The sequence below is a fragment of the Polistes fuscatus genome, unplaced genomic scaffold (assembly GCF_010416935.1).
Source record: "Polistes fuscatus isolate 324 unplaced genomic scaffold, CU_Pfus_HIC Scaffold8, whole genome shotgun sequence".
Lineage (NCBI taxonomy): Eukaryota > Metazoa > Arthropoda > Insecta > Hymenoptera > Vespidae > Polistes > Polistes fuscatus.
Genome location: NW_025113162.1, coordinates 2,293,988 through 2,311,527, shown reverse-complemented (window position 1 = coordinate 2,311,527; position 17,540 = coordinate 2,293,988). Strand labels below are relative to the sequence as shown.

At 29.4% G+C, this 17,540-nt stretch overlaps 2 protein-coding genes and 2 long non-coding RNA genes across 7 annotated transcripts in view; 2 read left to right on the top strand and 2 right to left on the bottom strand.

Annotated features, from left to right (window-relative positions):
* Positions 1-11,838, bottom strand: part of LOC122524834 (muscarinic acetylcholine receptor DM1) — a 32,263-nt gene extending 20,425 nt beyond the window's left edge. For 2 of the 4 annotated variants that reach the window (XM_043647308.1, XM_043647311.1), the window contains exons 1-3: positions 11,634-11,781; positions 10,611-10,794; positions 10,194-10,469 (exon numbers count right to left, since the gene is read on the bottom strand). The gene's annotated coding sequence lies outside the window, so the exon portion shown is untranslated. Of the gene's footprint in view, positions 1-10,193; positions 10,470-10,610; positions 10,795-11,633 lie in introns of all 4 variants that reach the window. The other 2 variants (XM_043647309.1, XM_043647310.1) reach the window with 2 other exon arrangements.
* Positions 11,839-13,058: 1,220 nt separating this feature from the next.
* On the bottom strand, positions 13,059-15,584 carry LOC122524930 (activator of 90 kDa heat shock protein ATPase homolog 1). Its single transcript, XM_043647450.1, has 9 exons — positions 15,267-15,584; positions 14,632-14,795; positions 14,479-14,558; positions 14,211-14,404; positions 13,950-14,070; positions 13,774-13,868; positions 13,558-13,695; positions 13,233-13,468; positions 13,059-13,143 (listed from the first exon to the last, which is right to left on the bottom strand). Exons 2-9 carry the CDS (start codon positions 14,709-14,711, stop codon positions 13,059-13,061), a joined length of 1,029 nt encoding a protein of 342 aa, XP_043503385.1. The 5' UTR covers positions 14,712-14,795; positions 15,267-15,584.
* Positions 15,585-15,661: 77 nt separating this feature from the next.
* Positions 15,662-16,318, top strand: LOC122524842. The gene is made up of 3 exons (XR_006305646.1): positions 15,662-15,822; positions 16,107-16,173; positions 16,259-16,318. It is a non-coding gene; the product is annotated as an uncharacterized LOC122524842 (long non-coding RNA).
* A 60-nt stretch (positions 16,319-16,378) lies between these two features.
* LOC122524838 lies at positions 16,379-17,468 on the top strand. The gene is made up of 3 exons (XR_006305642.1): positions 16,379-16,528; positions 16,660-16,877; positions 16,958-17,468. It is a non-coding gene; the product is annotated as an uncharacterized LOC122524838 (long non-coding RNA).
* The last annotated feature ends 72 nt before the right edge of the window (positions 17,469-17,540 follow it).

Genomic DNA, 17,540 nt, shown 5'->3' with positions numbered 1-17,540 from the left:
GAATCGTTAAGTTACGCGTTTATCGCATAAACTTTTCCTATGAAAAAAATGAATAAAAATTCGATCTCGAAAATATCGAAAATACAAGAAATACAAAAAAAATCGAAAAATAAAGAGGATTTTTATGATATAAAATAAAAATCAAATAGCTTCAATTGTTTCGTCGTTTCTAAAGTAAATTTAATACGATTTACATTAAAGATTATTTAAACAAGTATTTTACGATTACGATCAAGATAATTAATAATAAATTCGAATTGATAATATATAAGGTCAATTTAATCCTATCAAATATTGAATAGTTATTATTTAACATAATATTGAAAATTATGTTTATTAAATAAACTCTTATTAATAATTGATCATCTATAAACTCTTGACTCGTACTACTTAAAAATGTCTTAACGTATGAGGATTTTAAGTTCGTTCTACTTAAAAATTTATGATCGTATATGAACAGCTGACTCGTACTACTTAAAATGTCTGAGCATATATGGAGATCTTCCTCGTGCTACTTAAAAAATCTGACCACATATGGAAGCTTGGCTCGTACTACTTAAATACAATGCTTTAATATTTTCCTGGCTACGTATATTTTATTTCCAAAATAAATTAACAACAAAGTTATTATTTGTTAGAATAAAAACTTAGCTGTTTACTAATATTTACAATTATTCTCTACTTTAACTATTTTACCTATCTTATTATTAGAGAAAAAATTGAAAAAATGAATATTATTATTTGTTTTATATTAAAATTATTTCTATATTATTAAATAAATCATCAATTAAGTAATATAGTAATACAGATAGATTTAATACTTCTTGTTAAACGATTGTAACGGCAACAGGAATCCCATCAAACTCGTAAAAGGGAGAATAATAATGAGTTATAAAATAAATCATCAAATAAATTTGTATAATCTTTTATCTTAGGCCAATATCATAATTACCAAAGCACGTATATTCTCTTTTCGTTTTGTTTTTTGTTTGATTATACTTTGTAAATAATACAAGGGATCGAAAGAAACGAGCCAAATAAGTATTTTCTATTTTTGTTTTATAACAAAGCGTTATTCTATTCAAGTTAAGTTACGTACTCGAGTATTTTTTACACACTACCCCTGAGCTCCGAGGGTTGAGATAATGGTCGTAGAGTAACGATCGAGCTCGTTTTTGTTTCTTTTAAAAACACCCTCACATCCTACCGGTATAATTTTGTTTCGACTTTGAGAAGAAGAGACAGCTACAAAACTACGTTTATTTTATTCTTGTTTATTTCTTTTTTCCGAGGAAGAAGAGATACGTAACCATCGAAAAACGATAACGAACTAACTTATTTTTGTTTTGTCATTTGTAAAGTTCCAAGTAAAAAGTCAAAGAAAATAAAAAAAAAATAAACAGGTTAATAAAAATCTAATTCGTTTAATAGAAAGTATTATTGTTTAAAATGATATAAAACGTTTTTAATTATTAGTAAAAGAACAACTTGAAAATGATGTAGAGTAAGAGTTTCGTGAAAATGAATTATCTGTTACTTTTATGCATGCATGTCAATTCATTTGTAAATAATTTGTAATTAATTTGTAATTTTAATTGATAATTTTCCTTTGATAAAGAGTCAAAATAAAATGTTTAAAAAATAATCCAAAAATTACAGAACATAGAAAATATAATAATAAAATGAATGAAAAAGAAATTTGATATAAAAAGTTGTAAATAAAATATTATTTTATACATAAAAAGAGAGAGGTATGTGCATGAGAGAAGAAAGAAGGGATGGAAGAAAGTCCGTTAGATAAAAAAAAAAAAAAAATAAAAAAATCTAAGGAGGGTTGGAGACTATTTCTTTGCTCAACGTCGTCGCTTTAACGGATTCTCGTGGTCCCTTTTAACGTACGCATTTTATCGATCGTGTGTTAGGTAAGGTCGGAGCACCGATATTCATTCTTGAAAAAGAAAGAATGAACAAGAGAAAGAGAGAGAGATTATTGTTTAAAAAAAAAAAAAATAAAGTAATATATCTCGTTTTAATTGTAAGAGTAATATTCAATGAATTGTTCTTTAATTCTTTAATTTATTTTAATATATATGTGTAAAAATATTTCTATCTGTCATTAATTTTACGATAATCTAATTTACATTTACACGTGTATTTAAGTATGAACAATTATTTTTTAATAATTAAATAAAATAATAATATATAATATATTATTATTTTGTTATATATTAAGTTAATTGTAATATATTGCATTTTTGTTATATATTAAGTCATGTATGTGTATATGTGTATGTGTGCGTGTGTTTGCGTGTACAAGTATGCAATTTTGCGTGATTATCATTTATTTATTTATTTAACGTGAAACCAATTACTAGTTTACGAAGCTGAATTACATTTCGTGTAACTTGTAACCAATGATTATACATAATTCGTAATAATTACAATGGGATAAATTTAGAATTTTAAGATAAATTTATCAAATTATTTGGAACATAAAATACGTGGTATGCAATATATTTCTATCATCCTTGTACACGTTCACTCGATTAAGAAAAATTAACACGAGACCTTCGATTTCGAATCGTTCGATACGTTCGACCGATAATTATTCGGAATATCTTTTGTCTTTTTTTCGTTCAACGTTTCCTATTACTTTTCATTAATTTTTTTTGTATAAGTATCCATTTCTCTAAAAACAAGCTCTTCATTTTTCGTTTATTTTATACGGTTAAAATAAAATCTTTTTTAAAATTTATATTACTACATTTAATAACATTATTATATAAATAATAAAATATCCTCGCAGGTGTTTGCTTTAACGAAATGATTTTTATTTCTAAATTTCGTCCTAACTTAATTTAACCGGCGTAAATTAAAAGGTTTAATTAAATATCTCTTGACGTATGATAACTTAACAAAAAATTGAAAGAGAATGAGATTTGATATTTTAGTAACAATAAATACGAATTATTCAACTTTGTAGTATGTCCTACCAGTTGATGATGAAAAAAAATAAAACTTTAACAAAGTTTTGTTAAAGTTTTCGTTTCACAGTTGCATTTAATTGTTGAAAAAAAAAAATAAAAAAATAAAAAAGAAAGGAAAGAAATATGCTAAATGTCGGAGATAGAAGAGAGATCCTATATTTTTTATTTTCTTCCCTTCCTCTCTCTCCCTTTTCTCTCTTTCCCTTTCTAATTAAAATACGCGAGCATCGTGAATAATAATGAGAAAACGAGTGAAAGAGAAAGAACGGTTAAGTTCAAGTAGAACAGCTTTCGTCGATTCATAGCCATTCGAGTTTCTATTAATTTCTACTCTGGAATATCGTGTGTCTCGAGGATTCTCTCATTTTCGAAATTATTATTTGAAATAAAATTGAAAAACTTCTTGCTTGTTTTTTCGTACTACGGTTCATCAACAAAAAATCTATCAATGTGTAATGCTGTTTATATAAATGTGTCGATAACTATGATAATAGCCTAAGCCAAAAAATTATACAATTTTTATTTGATGATTTATTTGATATTTTTTTCAATGATTTATATTATCGAATAAATTATTCTAATTCTTTTTTTATTTAGGCCACTATATCATAATTATCGACACAAATATCAAAGTGGATTTAATTTATCATTAATAATAACATTAACATCAATCAAGTATTTCGTACTATTTCAAACGATATTATATTATTTTTTATCTTTGTTTGAAATGTTCATGCATTTCTATACCGAGCATTGTAACATGATATTAATGAAGTATTATTTACACATACACTGCATGTATTCATGTGTCATTCTTTTTTTTATTGTGTTTCGTATAAATGCAATGTGTACTACAAACAATATTTTACGATAATAAATGAAGTATCGAATGAAAAAAGAGATAAAAAGTGTGAGATAAGTAAACATATAGGAATTAGTTTACAAAAAGACAAATGTCGACGTCAATCAAACGTTGTTCCATTACTTTCAACGTTAATTAGAAATATTGAGCAAAAATATTACACGTTCTTGCATAAAGAATAGAAATATTTTATTTTGTAAATTATCAAACGTGTTTATTTATTATTTGATTCTATCTAAAGGCTAAATTTCACGCAGCCCTTAAAGCTGATTTTTAAAAGATAAGACGAAATTTGTAAAGGGTGAACAATTCGTGCTTCAATGTCCTTTGTAAGCATTTTTGAATGAACTTTGTCAGTATTTTACGTTTTTAAATGAAGGGTTCTGAACCCTTCATTTGGTTACATTCAGTATACGTGCGGAAAAAGGAATATTTACAAATTTATAAACGCTGTTGCTTCTACGAGACTAAGAGAGATGCTTTAATTATAAATATTACTGAATTTAATAAAGAGTTATGAAAGTTAAAAACAAGAGGATTGAAAATGACTCCACGATAAGCATTGATAAGTATCGGTCGGTAAAAATGCATTCTTTCACTATCTGATTCGTTTTCCAATCTGACCAATTGGGCAATTTCATTGAATTTGATTTTTTACAGCGCGATATGTAATCGTATATTCGAAATAATCTTCTTTCCTGTTTGTTTCTTTTAGTTTATATTTTTATTCGATTGAATTCAACCATTTGTAAATACAAAAAATAAACTTTTCAACGCTCTTTAAAAAAAAAAACAAAATATAATAATAAAATAATACAAAGTAATAAAAAAGAAGTAATGCAATTTTGTATGCAATTATTCTTTTCATAATAAATATATTAACTAAAATTTAGCATTTTAAAATCGAACAAAGAATAATGAAAAATTACTAATAAAAAATAATATCCATTAATAAACGAATAACGCAGCTATTTTTTTTATTTATTATTAATTACGAACATATTAGTAATTTATTATTTACTACAAACGCTGCAATTACTCATTTGATTAAAATAATCAAATAAGTCCTTCCCAACTTCCGCTTGTATCTGCATTTATTTATGCGCATACGTTGCTATTTCTGTGATTGCACAAATTATGGTAAAAAATCAGTCAAGTTTTATCTATCTACCTCTTTATCTATTTTTTCTTGTTTTTTCTTGTTTCATTATCCGCGTTAGCTAACGACGAAGCAGAGAAAAACAAGAATATTTCCGAGGGGAACGATTAAATATTCAACAATAACGTATTTTAGTTCTCGTTGAGTGCTGAACATGCCTTAAACGTGTGAATGTGAAACCTTTTCCACCGGATACTCTCTTCTCGTACGCTTGTTGTCGACGCATTGTTACTGCATCGTAACGTGCTTCGTGAATGAATTTAATGGTCCAACGAGTACGATACGAATTGTATATATATACATATATTGTGTATATACAAACAAATATATACATATGTGTATGTAAATCATTTCTCTCAGTCACTCGTTACGAGCTGTTACTTCAAATCCTTGCGAAGAAAAGATTCTGTGCATTGAGAACCATTCATCTCATTTTTCCCTCCAAAAAAAAAAAAATCCAATTAAACTATCATTCTCAATAAAAATAAAATTTCAATATATAATTTTATGTATCTTATAATTTTTTATTCCGTTATCACGGAATTTGTGTTGAAGACATGAGAACAAATGTTTCAATTATTTATAAATAATTATAATAATATTAATAAATCATTTTTTGACTGTTCACGGATGCATTCTTTTTTGTTTGGTTTAAGAGAAATTTCTTGTAATTATTTATATATAGAAAATAATTAATTATTATTATTTTCATATAATTATTGATATAGCCATTATGAAATTGATTAGATTATTGTATATAATAGCTTGTACGTATATATAGAGAAGCAATTTATGGAATTATTAAAGTATTTAATTATGTAAATTATTATTATAAATGATATTAATTATTGTCCTTGATAGAGTTTATTTAAATTTGTGTATTATCAATTTTCCGAAATAATTATTATTATATTCATTTAATTATATATTAATAAAACTATTATAAAGTTTATTAACTAATGTAGAATATGCTTGCAGAGTCAAAAACAATTTATATTTATAAAATATTCTTTCATTTAATTATATTTACTTCAATTTTGATATTTTTCAATACTATGATTATTTCAATAGACCCATTATGAAACTCATGAAACTTATGAAACTATTATATATAATAGCCTTTGAACAATGTGTTAATAACGATAAAAGTGACGATAGGGAAAGGTCATGCGCGGAATCAAAAGGATGGAACAGCCCAGAGTAGCTTTCTGTGCGAGCGTTACTGCTGTTCGTAAGAAGTGAAACGAAAGGGCGCGCCCATTCGAAATGAAAAGTGCAAGGATATTAAAAGAACTACGATAACAATGCTAATCAAAATAATAATAAAATTACTACTGCATTGTCTCTCCAAAACAGAAAAAGAAAAGAAGAAAATACAAAGAAAAACTTACTACAATACATTCACAGTAAGATAAAGAGATAAATAAAATAAGAAATTAAGGTGAGAACGAAAATGAGAAAAAAGAAAAATCAGAAATAACGAAAAATAATGGATTATAAAATAGACGAATGATTTAATAATCCAAAGTGTAGATAAAAAAAGAAGTGGAAAATGGGCGGAGAAGGGAGTGAAAGTGTAGAAGGGGTAACATTTTCAACGTTTAACTATTAGCCGAGTTTAACCGCTTGCCTGATGAGATTTGAATATTTTTCTGCAAGAAAAAAATGTCAGATTTATTAAATCGTTCATTCTCTAATCTTATGTTTTTTTTTTCTTGACAAGGAAAGACAAAGAATTGAAAAAAAAATATACTTAATTTTTCGCGATTGCAAAAGTAAAAAGTTCAAACATTCGATTTACGTATTATATTTATTCGTAATTTTTTCATTAAAATATGCATAAATTCAAATATATATTTTATTGCATCAAATATAAATATATTTACTATTATACGATGTGCCCGTGTTAGACTTGCTGGGGCAAATTAATTTTGGTAACCAGGAGTTCTCCGTGTTTGACACGGGCATGTCAGATAAGTGGTTAATATCGTTATACTCTAACAATAGTAACTTACTTATATGAAACTTTAGTATGAGCAAGTTGTTTTTGTTAGCAGAAAGATAAGAGATCAATCAGGGTAATAAGATATGCATTGATCAAGGAGAAATGATCGAATCTGTAAACTGGATGCGAACATTCAAAAATCCCGCTGGGATGTTATATTACAAGATAACGAATAGGAAAGAGAGAGAGAGAGAGAGAGAGAAAATAGAAGGAGGTCGTGATCTAGTTGCTCACATATCGCTACTTATTACGAAGCTTTACGATCCATCGCTAATGGCTTCGCTTCGGCTTTACTTTGGGACTATAAATAATTTCCCGATACACCGCTCTCGTTGTTAAAAGAATAGACTTTTCTCATAAATCACACGTAAACGATACGTAAAGCGTGACGCATATGGTTTCAAGAAAAAGACTAAAAGGAAGATGTAAGAGTATGCTCTTGTTATTACGAAAAAGGGTTCAGAGAAAGAGTGAGAGAGAGAGAGAGAGAGACAAAGTAGAAAAAACATGTGTCTATGAATACAGTCTTCTAAGTTACTCTTGTCAATAAATAGTTCTTATTATTTCATTGAAATATTTGTTGAGTTATGTGTGAATAATATTTTGTTACTTAAATAATCGTAAGTGTTGTTTCGATTATTGATATAAGTATGATTGATTATTTAATGAATTATTATGTGGAAGTACACGTATGATAATGAAATTGGAAAAAAAAGTTGAGTTAAAGAGAGAGAGAGAGAGAGAGAGAGAGAGAGAGAGAGAAAACAATTGATTGTTCATAAAAATAATTTTAAGATTTAAAATTCGTTACATTTGACTATGTAAATAGTTATAATATATCTAATAATATTGTAAGTAATATTTTATGCTCAAATAATTTATACACAACGTTCTATCTAATATTATTATTAATAATATATTTATGAATATAATAAATTAATATGTGTGAAAGTACACGTATGGTAATATGATTGATGAAATTATCTGGAATATTTGTAATTAAGAAGAACTATTTGTCTGTAACAGTCGTCGTCGTCGTCGTCGTCGTAAACGTAAGCGTACTATTAACGTAATAGATACTTACGACACGAAATAATACTCTCATTCATCAGTGAAGGAAAGTAGAGTGATTTAACTTTGGTATCATTTTCGTACAGTCAAATACCTAACATGTAGGATTCTATTGCGTTTATGAAAGGATACTCGCTCGAATACACGATTTTAGTAAACACAATAAAATCGATCGGCCGAAATAAATGGTCGATTAAATTCACGCCCGTATTAGAAAGAGAAAGAAAAGAGAGAGAGAGAGAAAGAGAGAGAGAGAGAAAGAGAGAGAGAGATGAGCAATTCTCGAGCATACCCACCAATACATAATGGCCGATTGATTTGATCTCCCGAGAGAGTACGATCACTACGATTTACATGATAAAAGTGGATTAAATTGGGGAGAAGGAAAAATAATAAGTATAAAACGGGAAGTGTGCTAAAATCTGAAAGTAATCGTTCGTACGTTCATGTTAAACGTTTTATCTCATTTCAAATAGAAATTAGGTAAAAAGTAGAGATAGCGAGTGAAAGAGAGAGAGAGAAAGAGGGTGAGATAATAAAGAAATTTTATCAGAATATTTGAAGAAATGATATATATAATACATATTATATAATTATATTAATTATACTCCTATTATGTGCATAATATTTATATTATACATGTTTTTCAATGTGAACGTAACAAGAGAGATCAAAATTACTGATTTAATTATATAATATTAGATAAAAAAGAAAATGATTTTTATTAATTCGATTAAATAGATATTTTAAGAAAAATTAGGCAGCATTTTTGAGGAATCGAGTATAAGCTTTTAAAGCTTCCTTCCCGCGACAACCTCACATTTTTCCTCCACCCTTCAATTGCGATGATGAAAAAGAAGAAGTAAAAGTTTGAATATTATACTCGACTCGATTATATTACATAATATTTAATATAAATTTCCTATCCACTATAATTTCATACACTTTTAATCTAAAACTTGTGCTCTCCTACTATTCCAACTAACGACGTATCGAGTTTTGTTTACTTTTTCTCTTTTTTCTTCCACCCTCTCTCCCTCCTGGCTCTTTCTTTTCTTTTTTATATATATATATATTTTTTAGACGGCAGTAGAATACGTGTAAGCTTTTATCGTCGTCTACGAAGTTATTTCGAGCGAGTAATATGCGTACACTTCGATCGTATCGGATCGTTATATAACGCGAAAAATATTGGAAATTTCATTTTTAGGGTAAAAAAGTATGAACAGAATGTAAGAGAAAGGGTGGGAGAGAGATAGAAAGAAGAGAAAGAAATAAAAATTGCATAGCCGAGAAAGAGAGTGTGCGACAATTTTTGATCTAATTAATAATTTAATAGACACAAATCAGAACGCATTTTTGTCTTATCTTTTTTTTTTTAATTGGAATCGTAATCACTCTTAATTCTCGATTTGTCGATGTAACAGTATCCTTTTTTGTTTTTTTTTCATCTACACTCGAGTCCTTCGAACAAAATAATCCTTTGAAAATCACGCACTTTCGAAAGCTGCGATCTTTTTCTCCTCCCTTGGGAGAAAGAAAAAAAGAAAAAAGAAACGTCGTATAAAAATTCTAGTAGATCACGAGTGTACATGTAACTACGACAATGGACGAGAAAAGGGTAACACTTTTTTGTATTCTCTTTAGTTTTTTTTCTCTCGAATAACTTTCAAGTACAGCTTCGTACAAACGATTAAAAAAATAATACAAAATTTATTATTAAGAAATGCAATTTGTATTTATTTTCTCGAAATCAACTCCAAGAGAGATTGTTTATGAGATATTTAATAATTATTTTATAACATCGTTTCGCGTAATATCCAAAAGATATAATATATAATAGAGAGTTAGAAAAAGAAGAAAAAAAAAACAACAATTTGAATATTGTTGTACAATACAATCACAAACTCTAAGATTATTTATGAAATATTAAATAATTGTTTTCTTATATATATCATTTGACTAATTAATATATATTGAATATTAAATAATTATTGATAATATTATGAGGCAATATCGAGAAGATAAATAGACAAATAGTCAGAATAAAAATGAAAATTAAAGCAACTGGTAAAAGAAGGATGTGAAAAATGATATGAAATCACTCACATGCCTGTTAGTCTCATATATATGTATATCCACTTCCTCGTATCACCGTGCGTGATCACGCAAAATCAGAATAAACGTGGTGTAGTAGCAGCAGCAGTTTTCGACGTACATGACGATAGAATTTCCTCTGATTATCCTCTCTTTTCCTTCCTTCGTTTCCTTATTTTTGTTTTCTATCCTTTGGTATTGTTGCCTTAGTCGTATTTCAAAGATAATACAATAAAAAGGACGACGACATCGTACACGATGTGTGTATGCGTGCGTGTATCGAAAAATCTCATCGAAGAAGAAGAAGAAGAAGAAGAAGAAAAGAAAAAAAAAACCCAATGAGAATAAGAATGAAGACAACAAAAAAACAAGATATAATTATGTATAATAATTATGTTTTTTGTTTGTCATCGGCGAACGGCGACTCACATGATCGTTAACACATCAGTCGAATGGTGGTATTCATCTTGCGATAATATATATTATGCATATCACCGTTTAGATATACGTAAAAATAGATGAAATGTGGACGACGAGCACCGCTCCCGTAGGAACATGATCGAGTTATTTGTCTCGATCAAAGACTATACTCGCACAGCTTTAACTATATATTCTATGTATATACATATATATATAACATATATATATATATATATATATCTATATAGATAGAATATACATATATATATATAGATAGAAATGGCTAGTCCTTGTAGTAAATTCTTATGGGCCTTTTGGTCCTATTTTGAGCTTCCTCGATAGTGAAATCCAGTAGAAAAGGAACGATAATGTTCAGACGTGTAAACGTCGAGACAGTCCGAAGGATTGAGAGAAAGCATGCAAGTAGATAATACCGCGCGCGTAGTCAGACAATAGTCGGCCGGACTGCCAGCAAGTAAGGAAAAGAGAAATCAAAAAGAGGAAGAAACGAGAGACAGATGGAGGAAGAAGAAGAAGAAGAAGAAGTATGTACGGAGGGTTAGATAGGGAAAGAGAGAGGAAGAGAGAGAGAAATAAAATGGAAGGGAGGAGAGGGAGAGAGAGAGAGAGAATACAACGCGTGGACACGGAGAGGCGCGTAAACGCCAAAAAGAGTGTTCTTTATAAAAGTGTAATTTGTAGGTGCCTTGGAGCACCGGATACGAAGAAAAACAGAGAGTGAAAGAAAGAGAAAGAGAAGGAGGAGCGCGTGAAATGATAAAAGCTCCTTCGTAGAGTAGTAGTACACTGTGAGCGAGTCAACCAGCGAGTATACGAGTAGTGTAAGAGGGAAAGAGAAAGAAAAAGAGAGAGAGAAAGAGGAGAGAGAGAGAGAAATAGAAGAGAGCGCGTATTTGCGTTGGTTTCGCTTGTTTTTGGCGTGCACGGATGAGAGAAACGGATAGAAAGTGAAAGAGAGAGAGATAGATTGATAGAGATAGATAGAAATAGAGTGAGGAGAGTGGATGATACAAAGCGCGTGGAACACCGCCCGCCCGTTGGTTTCGTCCGACCGACTGTGACTACTATCCTCTGGCAGCTCTTTCGAATATGACTTCTCCTTGAGAGGGGAAAGAGAGAGAGAGAGACGAAACACAACGAACCGAAGGAAGTTCGGGTACTTTCTGCACCCTACGCCCGCGGTAGGACTACGGGAGCGCACTAAGGGCGTGGGCAATTCGAGGCGGTGGAAAACGTAGAGACCGAGAAAGAGAGGGGTGTTCCCGGTTGCGCGCCGATGCTGCTCCTGCTCCTCCTAGTGGTGGTGGTATTGTCTTGGTAGTAGTGCTACTGATGCTACTATTCCTCCTGGTGGTAGTGATGATGATGCTGATGGTGGTGGAGGTAGTAATAGTGGTGGTGGTAGTTGCATCGCTGGTGGCGACACAGTCCTCCTACTAGACTACATTGATTTTGATTTTCGAAGGCGCGCGCACTTGGCCCCTGGTTCGGCCCATTCATGCCGCCGCTCCCGTCGATGACGACGACGACGAAGAAGACGAATACGACTATCAGCACGATTACCAAGGACTTACGTCTTCGTGTACTCTCGTTTAACGCTGGGGGAACTTACCCCCTCAAAGGAAGAGACAAAATCAGGGGAGAGAGATAGAGATGGATCAAGGGGTGGAACACTAAAGAGATCCCTTCTTCTCTTTCCTCTTTCTTTTTTTTCTTTATTTTGTAAGATCGTGAGAAATGAAGTGTGAGAGAGTCAGAGGAAACCGGGCGTTACTATTCACACAAAGTCGAATATATGTTTTTTATTTAATAATACGACTGTTTATTGGTGTTACTTTATTTTTTTTTTTGTTATTAATATGATCATTATAATTTTAATTTTGTGGAAATGCAGGATTGGAAGAATGCAATATGGGGAAATGTATAACTAGAAATGATACTGTCTTGTATACCCCTTAATCTATGATATAAAGATTAGATAATAAAAATAGAAATTTATCGCGAAAATTTTCGAAAACAAAATAGATTTATCATATATCAGTATTTTATTTCTTCTTTCTTCTTTATTTATAGATTACACATGCACCATCAATAATGACGTACATTTCTGTGTCAGGTTGATATCAAGATCGCAATAATATAAATTCTTATTCTTTGTTTTTCCTTGTTTTTCTCGTTTTTTTTGTTTATGCAATGTATAAACGGTAGTACGTATGTACAACGAAAATACATAACAGCGTGAAAATCATTTGTATTTGGATACAAATGAAAATGTTCTCTTATTTTATTTCTTAATTTCGATCAGCCATTTTCTCTTCTAAAATCCGCGAGTCAACAAAGCGAATAACGCGTGTGACAGTATACAAAGGGCGATTGCGTGCGATTCGCAATTGTTCTACTTATCAATAAATAAATATTCGTTAGGACGAATTTAGATCACATAAAGTATCCAAATCCAAATGTTCGCTTAATAGCATCCCAATAATACCTTTCCCAATTCTCTTTTGTTGAATCCTCTTCGCTGTAAGAGCACAATATTTGTGTACAATGTTATAATAAATTATAAACAAATATTTAATTAATTAATTATAAGAAAATTTAATTAATTACCTTGATGGAACATCAACTTGAATTAGATTAACTTCTGTATGATCATTCTTTTCACAGATGTTAATAGTTACTTCGCTAAAATGTCCCGATGGCCACTGTTTGCAGCGCCATTTTTGTACTATCTTCGTAGGAGAAATTTCGATAAATTCTCCAAATATATTTCCGCCAAATAATTCGAACTTTCCGTGCTTTTTCGGCTCGAGTTTGACAGGACCTTTCGTAAAGGCTTGAACCATCTACAAAATTAGATAAGACAAAAATTAATCAACGTATATGTGCGCCCCATTTTATATAAATAAGAAATTATTTTTAAGTATAAAATTACCTCTAACGTAGTAAACACATTATAAAATTCTTCAGCTCTACATTGGAACTTTTGTTGCTGTTTTATAGTAGTAGTTGAAATTTTACATCCTAATATGTTATTTTGTTGGGCTTGTTTAGGAGCAATATTCATTTGCATCTATAAAAAAGACATGCAATTGTATTAAGAATACAGTTATGAATTATTTTTTTTTTTAATAAGAAGTGAATGATAAACTTTAATACTCACTTTAACGTTAAAGCCAGATGTTATGTTCGTAATATTGTCACTCACGTTATCTTTTTTAGGAAGTATCATTCCTTTCGTGAATTCTACAAAAGAAATATTTGTTATAATACATAAAATTGATGTACTTTCACATTTTTCTTGCTAATTTTTTTACTCGTTCGTACCTTCTTTCAGAGAGGACACATATTTCTTTAATTTTTCTCTTATTACTTCTTTTCCTTTCGTATGCAAGAAATGTTTTACCTTCTCACCTTCATCAGTGCTATCTTTCAATGTAAATTCAATCTGTAATGGAATAAATGATTTGTCACTTGAGTGACAAATACTAGTACAAACTTATAATGCAATATAAAATATTTAAAATATAATTTTTAAGAAATATATGAGTATGATGACATAGACTTGGATTAATAAACAATACTTACGTCTACTTCACTTATGTCATTCTCTTCCGATAGATTTGGAATGTTAATTTTCCCTTCAATATCTTTATTCGATTTATCAAGCGATGTCCACTTAAGCACGATATTCCATTCGTAAAAGAAAATTAGTTTTCCTTTTCTATTATTAGCTACAGCCTCTCCCTCGCATTTCTCAATCTCTGTCACTTTACAGGATACTGGAAAAAAATTAACCACAAAATTAAAACCAATGCGTCATTATTTCTTCATCGTTGCCATTATCTTACATTACCTCCATCACCGTCAATGATCAGATTTGTGAAAAGATCTTTAATTTTTTCTTGAGACCAAGCGCAAGCATTTTTTTCCGTCCTACAATTTGTTGACAAGATTAGTAATTGTTATTATGATAAATGATTTATATTTACAAATCATATGCGCTTACCAATGCCAATTATTAACATTGGTGGCATCGGGTCTTTCTTCAACAATCCAGCGTGGATCACCTTCTCCCCACTTTGCCATTTCAATAAAACTAAATTAAGACGATAAAACTCAACTAAAACGAGTATTCTAATTGAATACGACTACTGTGTGTCGTATACTACTCTGAAAATATAAAACAATTTCTTATTATTATTTAAACAAATACAAAGAAAATATGGCATGTAAGAAATATTTTATTTTTATTGAAATAAAATACAATATTGATCAGTCACCAAACAATGTATAAGAACTATAAAAATATCTACAGTTATTTATTTTATAATTATTTTATTATACAAAAATATAAACTATTGGAATTTTTTTCTTAAATATTTTTTTAACAAACAGATCAAATTAAGAAACAATAATAAATTCATAAAAGTTATTTTAACATACTAGAATAAGTGATTTAAAAAAAACCATTTTAATAAAGGACAAGGAAAAAGTACATTTAACATAACCTAGGAAGTACAAAACTTGGTATATAATAAAAATATTAAAAATTAAACAAAAAATATAAAAATATAATTTAAAATTAACAAGAATTATATTCACATAAATGATACAAAGTTGAAGGAAAAAAAAAATACTTACATTACTATTTAAAGGCGATCGGCAATGCGTAACTGAGCGATAGTACTAGAAACTAGGTTTTTTTTTTGACAGTTAGTTCTATACTTAATACAGTTAAATGTCGCTGTTTTACGTGAAAAGTCAAATTTAAAGGACAAAAAATGCTAATCTAAGTACGCGAAGATTTTTTGAGAAAAAAATAATAATTCTTTAACTAAGACACTTGTAAAGAAAACCTTCCCGTTCGGAAGTCAGTCGTTACTATTTATGCAACCACGAAACCTCCTTGCCGACGTTCGAAAAATTTTCTGGAAACTTCAAGAACATAGACGCCATTGAAAGCATGCGTGTAGTGTGCGCTAATGGCGGTTGAATGTATAAAGAACCCGATTGCAGCGTCATCTGTACGAAAATTTTTTCATTTCTATATCAACCTGCAGATAGTGTTGAGAGAATAGTATGAAAGAATTGAAATGAGAACACAATAGTCAACATACATATTTCACTTCTATACAATTTATCATCCGTGTCGATAAAAGCGTGCTTTGTTATCATACAAGTTGATGATGAAGGAATGGTGGGGGTATTTTTGTTATTATTTTTTATATAATTTTTCTTATTTTATTAATTTATTTATTATTATTTATTTATAATCAATTTATTTTTATTATTTAAATACGAATAGTTTAAGTAATGTTTTTTTTTTACGGATACTCTTTTGATCATGCGTGTTTGAAGTTCTATTTTGGTTGAGAATATGTTAAATGTGTTTCGTTTTGATTCAGAACAAGTTATTTTGAATCATTAATGTTTTATTTTTAGTTTGATTATATTTAGGCAGATTGCAAACTTCTTTTATAGACTCTTCTCTTCTCCGTCGATAATCTTTGAGAGAGAAACAACTGTTTGAATGTATATAAGTAAAAATGTACGAGAAACATTGTTTTGTGTTATTGCAATTGTATTTACATTAATTATTATATTTTTATTTTAATTATTATTATATTTTTTAGTTTCGTGTTATGTCCAAGAGATTTCCAATGAAATGAAATTAATATTTCATAACAACAGATAATACAAAATATTCATAAGTTTTTATTATTTAGTTAATAAATAAATGTAAATTATAAAAGTTAGGTATTGCATAAATTAGTTATACTAATAGATTGCTAAAGGATTAAAAATACTCTTTGACAAAATATTCGGATTAACAAATTTTTAATTAGAAAATAATGAAAAAAAGAAAAAGAAAATAGAATAACGATCGAAGTGATAAAGAACAGGTTGGTCATAATTGCAACCGGTTTGAATTTAATCCTTCGTTAACTTTCAATACTTATCGATGAATATTCTTTGTTATAACGATTTAGTTAGATTTATCTTTCAAAGAATAAAGCGGAAATTTTAATTACAGGTTGAGTTTTTCAAAGTCTCGTTAATAATAACGCATTGAAGAGGAAAAAAGAAGTAAAAAAAAAAAAGAAGAAGAAGAAGATATTTTATTCTTCACAAAATTTTTTCAAAATGTCTGCCGCATTGTAAACCGTATCAGCAAGTTTATAATTACGCGAGATGTAATTTAGTTCGGACGACAAGAAAAGAAAACTTCTTTTGCTTTTCCTTTGGCATCTGGTATATAAAATGATAGACGTAAATATATACTACATAAATATAACACACACACACACATATATATATACACTTTTTAAAAGGAAAAATAACGAAGCGGGGAAAGAAAGATATAAGAAAAAATGTATTCTATTCGCGAATCCGTGCCAAAGGTTGCTTCGCATTAATGTGCCATCGAAAAGTTTAACGAAAAGCTATAGAAACATTTTCTCTTGCAACTAACTACCGTCAACACCATCACCATCACCATCACCATCACCACGTGGAATTATTATTTTATGTTAAAGCGTGATTAAAAGTTTGTACAAGATCTTTGGATTATTCATGCCAACTCGTAACATGAGTAAGGTAATAAAGATCGAAGTATCTCAAGCTATCTCGAGGTCGCCGATGAAAAATAGATAAATATTTCTAACGTTACCTGCGATCCTAGCAAAGATCATCTTATGCTAGGATGCTAGGTAGATATACGTGTAGACTCGGGAAATATTTCAACGTCCAAATTTCTACCTAAGAATAATGGGATTTTTGTAAGTGGTAAGTGCTTATGATCGGAAATCATCCATCTTGGGATTTCAATCAAATATGACCGAAGTGGATCGCACTTGATATTCCAATAAAACCTCTTAGGTTTCTTACTTTTAAGGTTAATTGAAGGTACGATCA